The sequence below is a fragment of the Corvus kubaryi genome, unplaced genomic scaffold (genome assembly GCF_017639235.1).
Source record: "Corvus kubaryi isolate FWS band 111438036 unplaced genomic scaffold, C.kubaryi_AGA036_p1.0 37395, whole genome shotgun sequence".
Classification (NCBI taxonomy): Eukaryota; Metazoa; Chordata; class Aves; order Passeriformes; family Corvidae; genus Corvus; species Corvus kubaryi.
In genome coordinates, this window is record NW_024581134.1 from 3579877 (window position 1) to 3597059 (window position 17183).

Sequence of the window (17183 nt, forward strand, 5' to 3'; positions counted from 1 at the left end):
GCCTAGGTAACTCCTTCTGCCTAAAGCTGATTTTGCTATGAAGTATGCAAATTAGGTCCCTAACTATTGTGCCACTTGCTAAGTTTGCTGCTGCATAAAAGGGAGTTAAGTTTTAAAGAGAGAGACACTGTATTCTTACCAGCTATTATCTGGCTATTGAATTAGCTGTGCTCAAAAGTACCAAAGGGAAGGTACAAGAAAGGGCTTATGTTTATACCTGGAGCTCAACAGCAGAAAGTAACCAGCAGGTGGCTGTAAGAGACACTGATTATTTTTTTGAAGTTGAGTGCACTGTTTAGTTATGGAGTTTGTCAAAATACTGGGCAGTTCGACATCTGTGCTACTGTGGGTCACAGTGGATCTTGCAGACAATTGTCTGTGGAAGTTTGCTTCTTCAGCATGACAAGTCTCCACAGAGACAGTTCTAGTTCTCTCTTCAGTAAGACTTCAGCTTCTCATTTTTTTCCTAATATTTCTCTGCAGGATGCAGGTTATGGGGAGAAATCCTTTTTTGCTCCGGAAGAGGAGAATGAAGAGGATTTCCAAATGAAGATTGATGATGAGGTACCATCAGAGTGATGCATGAGTGTATACACCAATATATAAATTTGAATGTCAAGAGAAAAAATGAGGTCTTTATATTTAAAAGACATATTTAAAGAGGGATTCAGGTTCAAATATTCTCACAACTTCCCTGGAAATTTGCTGCCAGCTCATACCTGTCTTTGGTGATTGTTCTTGCACGTCCTTTCAGGACTAGGCTTTTTTTTTACCTTAAATGCCTTTTGTGAGTTACTTAGCACTTTGGTTATTCCTTGAAGTGTTATCAGGGCAGCTGAAGGATCAAGAAGTGGAATTCACCCTCATTGTGTCAGTATGAAAAGTTCTCATTATGACTGGAAGAATCCCAAAGTAAAAGGTTGGAATGGAACAGGTTTATGAGTGTTTCTCTTCTCGCTGGCAGGTGCGCACGGCTCCCTGGAACACCACACGAGCCTTTATTGCTGCTATGAAGGGCAAGTGCCTCCTAGAAGTGACTGGTGTCGCAGATCCCACCGGTTGTGGGGAAGGATTTTCCTATGTCAAGATTCCAAACAAACCAACCCAGCAGAAGGTATAGTTCCCAAGGAGCAATAGCTGGGAGGTCATGTGGGAGAAGTGGAGTAAATATTGGACATAAGCAAGAGAAAATATCAGATGAGCCTACGAAAGACTCTTATGACATTAATAGGCCAAATCTTCCTCTGAACAGGACGATAAAGAGCCTCAGCCAGTGAAGAAGACAGTGACTGGCACAGACGCGGATCTGCGCCGACTTTCCCTGAAAAATGCCAAACAGCTTCTGCGGAAATTTGGAGTCCCTGAGGAGGAGGTGAGCGTGAGCCCAGAGCAGGCTGCAGACTTCACTAATGGATTTAGCAGCTGATAGTGGAAGGGACGTATAAATTTCTACTTTGACCTTGTGTGGAGACGAATTGAGATCCATAGCCAGCTACCTCAGCTGTGTGTCTCTAAAACCACTCTTTGTCTTCCTCTTTCCAGATAAAGAAGCTGTCCCGGTGGGAGGTGATTGATGTGGTCCGTACGATGTCCACAGAGCAGGCACGCTCAGGGGAAGGGCCTATGAGCAAATTTGCCCGTGGCTCTCGGTTCTCTGTGGCAGAACATCAGGAGAGATACAAAGAAGAGTGTCAGCGCATCTTTGACTTACAAAATAAGTACGTTCTTATCTGATGTTCACAGCCTTGAACCCCACCCCGTCCCCACCTCAAAAGTCCAGCACTGTGCATGCCTGGGGCTCACTGATATGTGGTGGTGTAGATGTTGATTCAACTTGTTGGGCCCATAAAATACAGCACTAAGAAAGAGGCCTTTGGCTGGTAATAGAAAGCCTCAGGTTTAGTGTCTTTGCTGTCACAAACCTTTTGGAAAGGCAGAATGTGTTGCAGAGTCATGACATGAGATGTTCTGCAGTTCCACACATCAGCAGCTCACCACCTTATTTCCTTTCTTTTCTATTTTTTTTTTTAATTGTTAAGAGCAGTTTGCCCTCTCTCTTGGGTAGCAGCTGCCAATTCTATGTCCTATTCTTCAGAACTGCCAGAAGAAGTCCTGCATTATCCCTTGTTCTGGCCTGAGACCTAAGAGTGGTGAGGAAATAAAGTACTGTTGATTAAGAAGAGATCAACTTTTTGGAGAAGATGGTCTTGGAACAGTTGGTTTTTTAGACATAGGGGCTAAAAGGAAGGCTGAGAAGGGAATATATTGTGCCCATTGTTGCAGTAGTGATTTGTATCATTAATTCTCAAACCTCTGTGTCATTTTTACCTTTGTATTTGGGAAGGTAACAGGCTGATTTTTTTTTTTAATTTGGGAGGGCAACATTCACTGACTTTCAAGATGCCTCGTATTTCAGGGTTCTGGAATCCACTGAGATCCTGTCAACAGACACAGATAGCAGTTCAGCTGAAGACAGTGACTTTGAAGAGATGGGAAAGAATATTGAGAATATGTTACAGAACAAGAAAACTAGTTCTCAGCTCTCTCGGGAAAGAGAAGAGCAGGAACGGAAGGAATTGCAAAGGATGCTCCTGGGAGAAGACAGTGGCAATGACAAAGACAGAGGCAAAAAGGACAGGAGAGACAAAAAGGGGCTGTGTAAGTAACTGCAACCAACAGAACTTAGGCCTGGGAAGGGATGCAGGACTTTGTGTCAGGCTGCAAAGTATGCTGATCTGGCCTCTCAGGAGGGTGTGGATTCCTTACAGGGAGAATGTATAAACATGCTTATCTGGGGCTTTTCCCTCTCTAGGGGTTCTTCCTTCTCTTGAGCACTTACTGGCTGAAAGTGCATGTGAGGTGTATTCTTTGCCTCGTATCTTTTGTTTATTTTGAGCTATAAACTTACTCTGGTATTTCTTTAGATAGTCACTGCTGCTCCCTGCTTAAGTTTCTTTTTTTTTTTCTTTTTTTTATTTTGAGTGGGGGTGGGTCAGGGGAAGCTGTTTTTTCAGTACTTTTGTCAAGATATTTTCACATATAGTTCCTGGAACGAGCTTTTGGTTCTGTAGTTGGATCTTCTGTGTACATGCAGCTCTGTGTGTGAAGCAGGCACGGTCTGCAGGCTGATAGCAGTGTCTGTTACACTGTGTGCTGTGGCAGCATGCTTGGAGGTAAACTGGGCAGCTGCCAGATTTGGATCTCCTGGAGATGTGCTTATTTTAAGTGCATTCCAACAGAGAACTTGACATGTCCCAGGTAAAACGTTTGACCTGTGAATGAACTTCATGAAGGTGCCCATGACCACTGCTACTTGTTGAACATGTGTGAGCAAAGCTGAGCTCTGCATCTGGGTCAACATTGTTGTTGCCATCTGTTCTCAAATTGGGAATAAATCACTAATAAATAGTTACTGGAATAATTTATAAGGGATATGTGGAAGATTTTTGATGATTATTGCCTCATGGAAAGATATCCAGTGTTACCTCATACAAAACCTCTCGACCTGAATTATGAATGGTGCTGGAAAGATTCTGTGGTCACTTGACACACTGGTTGGAACACTCCTTGGAAAACTGGATAATTTTTGACCCTCAGTTTCTGCCAGATAACCATATCTGTGATGAAAACCACTGTAACTAATCCATCTTCAGGGCCAGAATGCAGTTCACCTGTGGGTCTTGTTGACTGTAGCTGTTCCTTCTAAGTTTATAATCCATGTGGATAATTCAATATCTTTGATTTAGCTTGATTTCATGTCATGATAAAACAACATGAACAAGCAAGGGAAAGACTTCTATTGCTTAGGTTTTCCTGAACTTGTGTGTTGGAAGTTTTTAAGCCGAAAGTATCTGCTGTATTTAAACGATGATATCTCTAGAGTGTGGAAAAAATTAGAAGCAAATAAAGCATTTTCTTGTGGCAACAGCTTCAGCAGCCTCAGCAACCTCTCACAAGGATGATGACACCGCCTCTGTGACCAGCCTGAACTCCTCTGCCACTGGCCGCCGCCTCAAGATCTATCGCACGTTCAGGGACGAGGATGGGAAGGAATACGTGAGGTGTGAGACCGTGCGGAAGCCCGCGGTCATCGACGCCTACTGCCGCATCCGGACCACCAAGGATGAGGAGTTCATGTAAGGCCTTCGTGATCTCTCTTGTCTCTCTTTTAACTTTGCCTGTGGGCTTATTTCATTCCACTGACAGTATGAAGAAATGGAGAATTGAGTGTAGAAGCCCAGCACTGTAATTGTGGAGGGAAAGAGAGATTTAATGGCTGTCCGTTCGGAGGCTGTCACAAACTTTGTGCAGTGATTGACCTGCTAGAAGAGTACCTGGAAAATCATGAACTAGGCTGGAAAGCTTCTGTATTTTTTTTTCCCCCACCCAGACGGAAGTTTGCTCTGTTTGACGAGCAGCACCGTGAGGAGATGCGGAAGGAGCGGCGCAGGATCCAGGAACAATTGCGGCGGCTAAAGCGGAATCAAGAAAAAGAGAAGCTCAAGGGCCCTCCAGAAAAGAAGCCCAAGAAAATGAAGGAGCGTCCAGACTTGAAAGTAAGCATATCCATCCAGATTTTTGGCTACTGGAGGAGTTTTCTGTTCTAGTGATGTACTAAAGATCTCACTGGGGGATTTGGATGATGCTTTGACTCAAAACTAGGAGCCCATATGTGAATTCTGGTTTGTCACCTTCTCTTTTTGCAGCTAAAATGTGGAGCGTGTGGTGCAATTGGGCACATGAGGACTAATAAGTTCTGCCCTCTTTACTACCAAACAAATGCCCCACCTTCTAATCCTGTTGCAATGACAGAGGAGCAGGAGGAAGAGCTGGAAAAAACAGTCATTCACAATGACAATGAAGAACTCATCAAAGTAGAAGGAACGAAAATTGTCCTGGGGAAACAACTGATTGAGAGGTAAGGGAAACAGCTGAGATACTTGGGATGGGGATAATAAGAAGAAACAATGTAGAGCTTAATGCAGAAACTCATATGTATGTTAGCCACAGGAATAAAGTGACAGGGCTTTACATAAACTGTTATTTTACAGTATTTCAATTGTTCATTTGGTATTATGGCAAATGGAACCAAAGCCAGTACTAGGGGACAAATGGTCTTGATTCATGTGAGGGCTGGAGGAAGTATTGTGCTTTTTTGTTTGTGCCTAGTGCGGATGAGGTCCGCAGGAAATCCCTGGTCCTGAAGTTTCCTAAGCAGCAGCTTCCTCCGAAGAAGAAGCGTCGTGTAGGGACGACAGTGCACTGTGATTATCTGAATGTGAGTGATGGTGTTACTGAGCTGATTGTAGCATCTCCATTTCTGTTTGTGCCAACTGGCCAGGCCTTTAACTGCTCCTGTGCAACCTCCTCATATTTCCCCAGAAAATTAATAAGCTAAATTGTCTAGAATTTCTGTGAATAAATGTTTTGCATCTTGGAACTGCCTTAATTTTTCTGCCTCTCATTTCTTCAGCGTCCCCATAAATCCATCCACCGGCGGAGAACAGATCCCATGGTGACGCTGTCATCCATCTTGGAGGGCATCATCAATGACATCAGGGATCTTCCCAATGTAAGTTTAAGCTATGACACCCAAATCCTGCATCTTAAGCATTGTTGAAGTAGGTTATGTGTTGTAGACACCAGACGTTGGCTAGTTTTCTATGGATACATTTTCAAAGCTGGTATGTGATTTAAAAAAAAATTTTTTTTTCAGCAAAACCAGCACAGGATGCATGAAATGTAGCAGTGTATAATGCTTTTATATATGTGGCATTGGAGAAGATCTGTACTTCACTCTTTTCTGACCAGACTTTGCCAGAAACTTGCAAAATCAAAAGATTAAATGGAAGATTTGAGTTGAAATGAGAATTTTTAAAGTTCAGTTTCTTGACTTCTGTGCTGCAATCAAAAATACCGTCTGAGAATTCTCTGTGAGGTTTTCCTTCTTATAATGGTATTAAAGAATACTGTGTAGAAGAAAGTGATAGCCATTGTGGAGTTGAGCTTATTCTATTTTCCCTGGTGCAGTTAAGGAACTGATTGTGTAAAAGTTTTATACATTAGTGCCTATTTAACTGGAGGTTAAACTGAGATTAGCTGTGCCAGTACTGTGCTGATAATCATTTGTTTCTTTTCCTCCTCAGACATACCCCTTCCACACGCCTGTAAATCCAAAAGTTGTCAAAGATTATTATAAGATCATTACCCGGCCCATGGATTTACAGACCCTACGTGAAAACGTCCGTAAGCGGCAGTACCCATCCCGGGAGGAGTTCAGGGAACACCTGGAGCTCATTGTGAAGAACAGTGCCACATACAATGGTAAAAGTACAGGGAAATCCTGTTTCTGCTAATACATTGTGCATGGATGAGCTTTGGAAATTCTAGAGTCAACAAAAGCAACGTAAAAGCAGAATAAATTCACTGCCAGGTGGTAATAGTGAACATATGTTTTTCCACATATACCTGAAAGATTGTTTTAATGTTAAAGAACTAACTCATAAATAAGAAAGGAGTGAATTCCAGCATGTAGCAACAGCTAAATGATGACTGTGATGTGGTAGTTGAAGTTCAGTGATGGGTCTGTCAGTGACTGAAGACTTCTGCATGTTTCAAGTCCTGCCTATCTCCTTCATAGCTAAGCAAAGTATTATTTTCAATAGATTACATTATTATGCTTTCTTGAATGAATCTTTCAATGCAAATAGGAATAGTTCACACCTATTGAAGCCAGTGCCTTGGAGCATGCACCTTGGGGTAGAGTTTGCTGTCATGATTTTGCATATTTTGATTCTTAGTCACAATGAATTTTTTTCCCCCTTTGGGAAGGTCAGGAAACTAGTTTTAAAAAAAATGAAAGAAAGCTAGTTGAAAATTAAAGCATAGATTCTGTAGTAGAGCAAGTATCTGCTGGGGGAAACTGCTGATTCATTGGGGGTCAGCTTTATTCTGACTGCTGATAGAAGAGTCTTTGTCCAAAATATATTAATTTGACAAAAAAACCTCCCAGCTGCACTGAGTCTCTCTAAGCTGTGCAGCATTGAGGATGACACTGACAGCACTGGGTTTGTGTCTTTGCTGCTTCCTTTATTATTTTGACAGTTAATCACTGATTTATCCTAATAAATAGGACTTTTTTTTCATAGTTCTCTTGCAAATGCTTGTTTCCATGTCCGAGGAATCCTGAAATTATTTAATGCTGTGGGTTTTTGAATATTCCTTAAATGTCCATCTTGTCTTCCTTAGCAGTTCTGCTTCACTCACTGGACGTAGTGAAGGAAACAGAAATTTCACGACTTGTACTGTGAATATTTCGCAGAGGTGGAGGGCTTGGAGGCCAGTCTTCCAAAGGCACAGCTGCTTTCCAAAGGGTTTCCAAACTTTAACAGAATGTATGCCAGAAGTGGGAATGTTTGCTACAAACAACTTTTTCTCATATAAAATCCATGCTGAACTTGAATAATTGTGTGTATTGAGAATATACTTGAGTGTGTACTCCCAGCTGTGCTAGAAATACAATCAGTGATGCTTTAGGAGCAAAGATAAATCATATTGTGACATGGGCCTTTTTAATCAGGCTGCACTTGCTGTGTGTGTTTGCAGGGCCAAAGCACTCACTGACACAGATATCCCAGTCCATGCTGGACCTGTGTGATGAAAAGCTGAAAGAGGCAAGTCTTGTGAATGAGTTGTGGTCAGAACGGAGGGGAGGAGGGATGGTTGGGGTGGTTGAAGACTTTGAGGATAGAGGATGTGCGTAGGCTAAACACCCTGTTTTAGGGAGAGTAGTAGAAGATTAAGGGAACTCTTCCTCCCACCCCTGAAGGCATTTGAATTTTTACCATTTGAAACAGTTCCCGTGGGAGTTTTTCTGAAAAAAGCAGATGCTTGTTTCTTACTCTAGTTACTTTATCTTGTCTAGAGGCTTGTATCTTGGCTATTACCCTCTGTTATTTACAAGTGTTTCCATAAAAAGGTGCATGGGAGTCTCTCTGGGACAGAGTATCATGGTAGTACAGTTATTAGTCTAGGGTCAGCCGCTGATGTTCCCTACTTGTATTGCAGAAGGAAGATAAACTGGCTCGATTAGAAAAAGCAATTAATCCTCTCCTGGATGATGATGATCAAGTGGCCTTTTCCTTCATTTTGGATAACATTGTGACTCAAAAGATGATGGCAGTTCCAGATGTACGTAGCTTGAGTGACTGTGTGTGTGATGTGCAAAATGTGCTGATCTTGTTGTGGAGAAAACAGTGATATTAAATAGAAAAGCCTTCTGTAAAATTATTAGTTTGTATTATATGTTCCTACTGTCAAACAGATATCAACAGGCCTAGTTAAAAACCCAACTGGTAGATCTTTTCTCTGTGTCCCTCCTGAACCTAAATGATTGGAGTCAAGAGGTCTTGTTGTAAATACCTTAAATACATTTGGAGTGTTAATCAGTTCTGGAGACTTGTTTTATGACATTTGTAGCTCAAACTGTAGAAAATTCTACACAGAAGCTTTCTGAACCTGTCTGTTTTCTTTTTTTTCCAGTCTTGGCCATTTCACCATCCAGTTAATAAAAAGTTTGTGCCTGACTATTACAAGGTGATTGCAAATCCAATGGATCTGGAGACCATCCGCAAGGTGTGTTGCTTGAACTGAGCAGCTTCTTGAGAGGTGTTTAGACTTGCTCACTTACTGGGTGACAATTCTCTTCCAGAATATCTCCAAACACAAATACCAGAACAGGGAGACTTTCCTGGATGATGTTAACCTCATCCTTGCCAACAGCATTAAATACAATGGTAGGTGGTGGAAATAAGGCTTCAGCTACCTTTGGTACTTAAATTAATTCATCTGGGCACCTGTACAGCCAAAGTGTGTTGAAGCCCAAGGCTGTGAATCATGAACTTGATGATTGCTTTCCTTTCCTGAGAAAAGAGATGCTTAAACAGTGATGATTTCACTGTCACACAAAGCTTTATTACCATCTGGTGCAGGATGGGGCGGTTACATTTGGGGAGGATGTTCTTCTTGCTCAGTACACATCTCTGATCCAGTGATTTGTTTCTGGGAATTTCCTTGAGACAGACAGGGTCCAACCTTCCTGTGTCCTAAATCATACTTTTAGTGCTGGAATAAACTGGTTGTGCTATTTTAGCTGAATGTGAGCCCTGCTTTGTATTTCTCCTTACATCAGAAGGTGTGGGGATTTAGGGGCCTGTGTAACCAAAACGTGTCTTGCTGTCTCAGCAGCTGGAATTGAACAAACATCAGAATGTATAAAGAGGTTTGTTTCTTACTACAGGGTCAGACAGCCAGTACACAAAAACAGCCCAGGAGATTGTAAACATCTGTTACCAGACTTTAGCTGAGGTATGTGGACAATTTTACTGGAATATTTACAGTTTGAATCTTCTGTTCTGCAACCTTAGCAAGCTTTTTTGTTCTTAGTATGATGAGCACCTGACTCAACTCGAGAGGGACATCTCTACTGCTAAGGAAGCAGCACTGGAGGAGGCAGATCTGGAAAGTCTTGATCCTATGACCCCTGGTCCCTACACTCCACAGGCAAGTGACCAAGCAAAGTTTCCACTTTCTTTGTTTTAGTTTCAATCTCCTGAGTGTTTGATCCCAAGGTTCTTCCTTGTTTAGTGTTCTCCATCTGTCTGCAGTTTGTCTTTTAGTGGAGTATCTTGTTGGATGGTGTGCTAACACTTATTTTTTAAGAATAAATATGAGAAGCAGTTCTGATGCTTCAGAGAGTGAGATACCTAAGACAAAGAGAGACATTTCCCAAGCTAATTGTAAAACTGGTCTGAAGATGAGCTGTGTACAGTCAGGTACAGCTGAGTGTTGGTTGGAAGTTTGAGGACTGTGCAAGTGTAACGTTTGGAAACCCTCAGAAGACCAGCAGTGGACAGGTAAGGAGAACATGAGGACAAAACATGGATGTAGTGCTGAGAGGAATCCAGGGAGCTGTTTGGTAGTGGTATTGTTGGAAAGGCTCATTGTTGTAATGAAGAAACTGCCTGATATGGTCAGCAAAGTCCAGCTGTGCCCTCATTGCTGGGATTCTTTACATCTCTTTGTTCCAGTTCTAGTGGAAAATAACATCTTTTAACCTTTATCATTATTTTCTATGTATTACAGAACAAGTTGGCAGCACAATCATGCTGGGCTGATTTTTCAGCGTTTACAGTTTGGAAAAGATTTATAAGCTACTTAGACCTTTTTTTTTTTAATAATTCTTCTTACTTTGGGTTGTTTGGTTGTTTTTAAAAACATCAGTAAAAAACTTTCTCCAGGAATGACAAGTTAATTCATGAAAACTAAAATTATCTTTGGAATTTGCCTAAGAAAGCAGGGAATGTCATCCTGCTGTCTGAGATGTAGCCTTTTGTTTATTTGGAAAAGTTCATAGGCCCTGGGAAAGATCTCTGTGTTGATAATTGAATGATCAAATGCAAATGGTATGGTATAGGAAGACAAACCAAAGCTTTCTTTGCAGTTGTTCATCCTAATTGTAGACCAATAATTTTTCAATTCTGTGCAAATGTGATGTAATTACATCTGGAAAGTTGCATTTAATTTTAGCAAAATCAGAGCAGAAAAGAAGGGCTTGAAGTTCAGCTACAATTTAAGATCTTATAAAGATTATTTTTAAGAGAAAAATGAGTTTAAAATTTGTTTAGGCAAGAAGTATACAAAGACTGTATGGCTGAGCCAGGATAGCAGGACACAGATGGGTTTGGGGCAATATTTAACACCCTCCCATGCAACTCTCCCAACAAAAAATCCCAAAATGTAGCATTTTAGGAAAGTGGAAAGTGTTTGCTAGAAATGATGATCAAATTCAACAGGGTGGGAATACTGAAATTGAGTATCATGGAAGAAGACCCTACCCATAGGAAGTACTGGGCTGCAAGAGAGTCTTTGGCGATGAGTTATTGAAACTACTTGTTGACATATTTCAAGAATTAAATGGAATCAATGGTGATCCCAATACATCAGAGAGTGAGGGACAAAAATGCCATTCTCTTATCTGATGGTTTCCTTCCCAAGAGCGATATTACCTGGTCTGATTTTATTCCAAGTTGGTGATCAGAAGAGAGGAAAAGAGTCCTGAGCAGGGAGCTATCCTTGGTAAGAGGAGACAGCTCTCTGAGCTTCTCCCTTGAACTTGTCACCTGAAGGCCACCCTTTCCCTCTGCTTCTTGGCTGGAGGTACAGTCCCACTTCCCACACTCCCAAACTTGTCACAGGTGGCAGGTCTGGTGGAGATTGCTTGGCTTTAGTTCCCTTTACTTTAAATGCAGTTGTGACAGCCAACATTTAACTCCCCATATGGGTCTTCAGTGGTTGGACTCCAGGATATAAAAAGCAAATACAGCTGAGAGTTGTCTGTGCTTTACACATCTGTTTAAATTCTTATGAAGCCTTTTTTCCCTAATTTAAGAATTACTGCTGCTGTTCTTAAGACTTTCAGTATTGTCATGATCTATGAACTGTGTATTATAAGGGAATTTTATCAAAATCTTAATATGAAGTTCCTCCTTAGCTCTTCAGAGGTAAATCTGCATGCAAACTGCAGGTTGGCTTTTGGAACACTTTATCCAAATCCCCATTTTTTCTTGCTTGTGTCAGCTTTAGGGGTTGAGCCAGTGATTTACATAGGATTGATTGGAAGCTGAAGCTTTGCTATTTCATATGTGAGAGACTTCACCCAGTTCTGATTGGAGCATTTGGGGCTGCAACATCGTTCCCATTGTAGGAAGTAAATGAAGAGGGCCATGCTGAGTCAGACCAAAGGTTGATGTAATCAAGTCTCCTGTCTCTGGCAGGGAACAGAAGTAGGTGGATGCAAACATGCAATGATTATTTTTACAGCAAGCCCTCTCTTCTGGAAATTGGCTATTCAGGCACCTTAAACTGGTGTTGCACCTGGATCGTTGTATTCATGAGCTGCAGAGAGGTCTATTCTCTACAAATTTATTGAATCCTTTTGAAGTCCATTTATGATTTTGGCCTCTGTAGAATAGCACTGTATAGAGGTACTGACTTCTACTTTAAAATCTGCTATTTGGCAAACTTGAAACCTGAGGTTGTGAGCCATTGCATTTACCATGTTTGTTCTTTATGAATAATTAGCTCATTTTGATTAATCAGTGTGTAATAATATAAACACCGTGCCAAAAAGATGCATTTTGCATTTAGTCCTGAAATCCCAGTCTTGCCTCTCAAGATACTGTTCTAGTCTCAGTTCAGTGCCTGAGAATGTTCTGTCTCCTGTTTCCACCTATACTTTAGCCACCAGATTTGTTTGATACCAGCACTTCCCTCAGTGTGTCCCATGGTGCTTCATTCTATCAAGATGAAAGCAATTTGTCTGCTATGGACACTCCCATCACTACCACAGGGAAGCGAGGAACTCAGGTCAGAATCCTCCATTTTCTCATCTGGTTGGGGAGTTGTCTTGTATGAGCAAATTACTAAAAGGAGGCAATGACTTTGTGGGAAACAGGTGACAAAGATCAGGTTTTCCTAGCAGAGGAGGGAATATCTTCAAAAAGTGATGATATTTCTTTCATTCTGACTGCTCTGAGGGAAAAGGAAAAAAAAAAATAAAGAGCACTGGGAATTGAAACACTGCAAAACAAAGAATAGAGAATTAAAAGCTGCAAAAGAATCTGCCTAAGGCCAGATATTTGTTTGCTTCACTACTTCTGCAAGTAGAAACCTGGTGACTCATGCTACAGAGGGTTAATATGCAATCCCTTGTTAATTCTGAGTAGGGAAATGGTGAAGGATATTCTACAGATTCAGAAGATCATAATTGGATTATTATATTAGATTATTATGGTCGCATCCAGTGACAATTAGGAGCTTGGAAGAGATGGTTGCCACTGCAGATACCTTATAGTTGTAAAAGGAAAAAAAAAAAGCAGACAGGTTAAAGGTATTAAATCACTATAAATGTTACAGTAACTACAGAATATTTTTCCTTAGTCTTTATTCTGTGTTAAACAAAAAAAAAAAGTTGAAGGAGAGAGAATAGCAGAAGGAGATGCAGTAATAGGATCATGAAAATAAATTACCAGGAGAATGAAGAATGTGAGGAGCCACAAGACTGAAGGTGGTACCAGAAAGACTGGTGAGAGCTATTCTGAACAATGCAAACAGAGATTGGTTATGAATAGTTCTGTCTAGTATGGTAGCCATCTGTAGCTTTGTGAATGCCTTCTAGATTTGGAAGTCTTCAAGATTTCTGTAGAAATTTATAGGTTTTGGGACAGAATCTGCATGTCCTCTTTATCTTGGACTCATGGGGACTGGGGGAAGAACAGGAAGAGAAGGACAAGAAAAGACTTGGTGGAAAATGCTGTATGGTTTTAAAATATATTATGAAAATAAGCACTTTTTAATGACCTAGTGCTATTTTCCAGAAATAACTAGTTAACACAGAACTCTGGTGCTGTAGGGCTGGAGATTCCCAGCTCAAGGATGAGCACATCAGGTAGAAGTGTGTGGAGACTGCTGTCTGATCTTGCAATAAAGAGAAAAAGGATCCTTGCTTCTGCGAGTGATGCACATGTATTTTCCTTTCTGTCTTTCCCTTCCTGTACTCCCACACCCACCTCTGTGGCCCAGGTGTCCCTTACACCCCCTGAGTGATGTCCAGTAGTGCCTTCCTCAGTGCCATTGCTGTTTGTGTTCCTGTCCAGATGCGCCAGGGGCGAGGTCGGCTGGGCGAGGAAGACTCTGACGTAGATATTGAAGGCTTTGATGAGGATGATGATGGGAAGCCTAAAACTCCAGCCCCAGTGAGTATATTTACAGAAATCTCAGTCACTGTGTGTGCTGACTCTCAGGGTTGTCTGCTGTGTCTACTGCCCTGAGACAGACTCTGAAATGCAGTTTGGAAATGTTAGCACTGTGAAATGAGGGAATGCTTCAGTGTGGACAGGGTGGGAAATCTGTGATAGAAGTTGCAGCATGCTGCTGGATGGATCTTCACCATCCCTGTTTGTATGACCCAGGAAGTCGAAGATGCAGATGGTGACCTTGCTGATGAAGAAGAAGGATCAGCCCAGCAGCCCCAGGCCAGTGTCCTCTATGAAGACCTGCTTATGTCTGATGGAGAGGATGATGATGATGGGAGTGATGAAGAGGGAGATAATCCTTTCTCGTGTAAGTGTCCTTTTCTGGTTGTTCATTAACCCAGCTGATCTCATGCTTCCATCACAAAAACATGCAGTAGAGAACAAAGGGGCAAGATGAGGAAACTAGGTGAACACAAATGGAACTGAAAACAAAAGTGGAATAGGAATGCTGTAAGTACAGACACAAAAGAAAGCAGAGTTAAGAGAAGATCTTGTTGACTGTATTTCATAAAGTGAAACTGCAAATGGTTCTGAAAACACTGTGAGTATGATTTGGTATGCAGAGCCAGGAATAGGCAGTCTAGTATAAGCACAGCATTTATTTTGATATGATAAAGGGTTATCAATGTTAAATGTAAAATGTTAATGTCAAAACAATGTTATCAAGAACTGGAAGAGGTGTACAGAGGTTATTCAGACTGTGTCTAGGTTTTACTACAATGCAGAAAAACTCATAGTGGTATTTAGTGACTCCTGAAAATTATTAGGGGGAGAAGAAGGGGAATTTTTCAGAGTAGACAAGACATAAGGCCTTTTTGAGTAATGGTGGTAATGAGATTGCTTTGGAATGACATCAGAATCGGGCACTCAGCGGGTGGTATCACCTCCCAGATACCTTTTCTGCTGCCTTGTGGAGACACAACTTTGTAAACTTTCCTTACAGTCAATACTGCAGCCTTTAAACACAGACAGTGGGTATGTAAGTGACAGAACAAACGTGTCAATTTGTGACCAAACATTGGTTCATTCACAGCTATCCAGCTGAGTGAGAGTGGCAGTGACTCAGATGTGGAGCCCAATGCAGTGAGACCCAAACAACCTCATGTTCTTCAAGAGAACACACGGATGGGCATGGACAATGAAGAAAGCATGATGTCCTATGAAGGAGACGGTGGGGAGACATCTCATGTTATGGAGGACAGCAATATCAGGTAATTAGAGCTGAGAATCCTGTTAAAATCCCTTCTCTTAAAGATTTTTGAAGTGTTCATCATAAAAACCTGAAGAATATCTCACATTTTTCTTAAAGTTATCTTGTGACTGTTCTTACTGTTGCAACCATAATTACCATTTATTCTTACTGACAGAAATTTGGGGTTGCTGTTAAGATTTTCACTAATAAAAATATCAGTTAAATTAAAAAAAAAACCCACCCAGTTCTTTCTTTTAAGTTAGATTATTTCCTGTACATAGTGGGTTTTGATGGCAGGACAAATAAAGGTTTTTACAAGCTGTCTCAAACTACAAGATGTCTTTGAAGTTCAAAATTGATTTTGAAGATTAACTTTTTTTCCCCCTCTAAGAACAAGCATGTCCTGACTTGCAACTGCTTAGTTGAAGTCCAAAAGTATAGGAATATGATATTCTGTATTTTGGAAGGCATTCCATTATTAGAAAATTTAAAGTACAACACTATCAACTTTATTTTTTTGCATTCGAGAGAACAGCAACCTACTCTCCCTTTTCTGGACATTCTGTAGAGTATAAGTATTTGATTCTCCGTTCTTCTACTTGTGGAATTCAGTTCTTTAGTGCCATTATTGGTATTTGCCTAATAAATCACAGACATCAGAGCTGATAGGTTGTGCTGGCAGGCAATGGTCAGTCCAGCCCAGGACCTTGACAAGAGTCAGCAGGAAGTGCTAGAGAAGATGAGAATGGGCTGAAAACAGTCCTGCACTTTCTGTCAGCAGAGAAGGTGACAGAAGGTGTTGGAGCAATCTGTTTTTCCTGCCCTGAGTGTATCAGAGTGGGGTAGAGATAATGGAATTGTTTCATTGAAGAACTGGGTGTTTTAAAAATTTTATTTTAAAAACCTGGCCAGTGACAGAATTGAAGTGCACAGTGGTTCCTAGTGCTCACAGGACTTCAAGCCAATCCTTACAGCAGCTAAATACAGAATTGTTGGTATCAGCAGCTCATTTGAAATTACTCTCTTTTTTCTTCTAGTTATGGCAGCTACGAAGAACCAGACCCAAAGTCCAACACAAGAGACACGAGTTTCAGCAGCATTGGAGGGTATGAGATCTCAGAAGAGGAGGAGGAGGAAGAACAGCAGCGCTCTGGGCCAAGTGTGTTAAGTCAGGTCCATCTGTCTGAGGATGAGGAGGACAGCGAGGACTTTCACTCCATTGCAGGAGACAGTGACCTGGACTCAGATGAATGAACTCCCTTCCCTGAGATGATGGTCATCCTGGGCCACTCTTGGCTCTTGAACTTCTCTTGTCCCAGTTTGGCATAAGGAACTGTGTAGTGTGGACTGTGTTAACAAGATTTTTTTTTTTTAATATAATATTTTAATTGATTATAAAACATGTTATATGAATGAGTAAATGGTGAAAAATGAGCTTTAGACAAGCATGTCCTGCTGAAGCCTTGGCTCGTTGTAGCCTGTACTGGCTCCAGAATCCCAATACAGTTTTGTATGGTTTGTTCTTCAGTCTTTATAGATGTAAAGTAATTCCTCAGAAATACTGGCTTGTTTAGATACATGCATGTCTGTCAGGAAAAAACACTTGCTCAGAATGAAATACTTGGTGTTGATAAACAACTGTAAGGCAATTTTCATTTCATAAAGGGGAACTTTTTCTCTGGGACCACAACTACAGTGTCTGATGTCTCACCCTTAAGTGGTTTTGGGAACTGCCTAATTATTACCAATACTTCAGAAACAGCTGCCCTCCTTTTTCTTTGAGTTGCAATTACTTCCAGAAACCAGAATTTGGTAATATGAGCCTTTAGGAAGGTGCACGATTCACCGGAGCCTGCTAATTTTCAGTGCCCCGGGGCAGCTTTGTGCAGACCCCGGGGTTCCGTATGGAGTCCTGGCGTGTGGCTGACGGAGCTCATGGAAATAGAGCAGGAATGGGGATACAGACGCCTGTGCTGCTGTTTCTCTGTACACCGGTGCGGCCGGAGCCCGGTGAATGAGTGCAGGTACAAGGTGAGCGCTGGTGCCCGGAGGGCGCAGGTGCCCTGTGACTGAGCTCCGCTGTGCCGGTGTTTGAGCTCCGCTGTGCCGGTGTTTGA

General features: G+C 41.5%; 1 protein-coding gene across 4 annotated transcripts in view; it reads left to right on the forward strand.

Moving 5' to 3' along the window:
• TAF1 (TATA-box binding protein associated factor 1) overlaps positions 1-16756 on the forward strand; it is a 29420-nt gene extending 12664 nt beyond the window's left edge. For 2 of the 4 annotated variants that reach the window (XM_042039967.1, XM_042039969.1), the window contains exons 19-40: positions 484-564; positions 965-1114; positions 1253-1372; positions 1543-1718; positions 2417-2658; positions 3929-4136; positions 4391-4556; positions 4707-4918; positions 5170-5278; positions 5474-5572; positions 6147-6324; positions 7606-7673; positions 8068-8190; positions 8542-8634; positions 8711-8795; positions 9299-9366; positions 9445-9561; positions 12301-12426; positions 13716-13814; positions 14031-14181; positions 14908-15085; positions 16104-16756. In XM_042039967.1, coding sequence (XP_041895901.1) covers positions 484-564; positions 965-1114; positions 1253-1372; positions 1543-1718; positions 2417-2658; positions 3929-4136; positions 4391-4556; positions 4707-4918; positions 5170-5278; positions 5474-5572; positions 6147-6324; positions 7606-7673; positions 8068-8190; positions 8542-8634; positions 8711-8795; positions 9299-9366; positions 9445-9561; positions 12301-12426; positions 13716-13814; positions 14031-14181; positions 14908-15085; positions 16104-16320 — 3066 coding nt within the window. In that variant the 3' untranslated portion in view covers positions 16321-16756. The remainder of the gene's footprint in view (positions 1-483; positions 565-964; positions 1115-1252; positions 1373-1542; positions 1719-2416; positions 2659-3928; positions 4137-4390; positions 4557-4706; positions 4919-5169; positions 5279-5473; positions 5573-6146; positions 6325-7605; positions 7674-8067; positions 8191-8541; positions 8635-8710; positions 8796-9298; positions 9367-9444; positions 9562-12300; positions 12427-13715; positions 13815-14030; positions 14182-14907; positions 15086-16103) is intronic. The other 2 variants (XM_042039968.1, XM_042039970.1) reach the window with 1 other exon arrangement.
• The last annotated feature ends 427 nt before the right edge of the window (positions 16757-17183 follow it).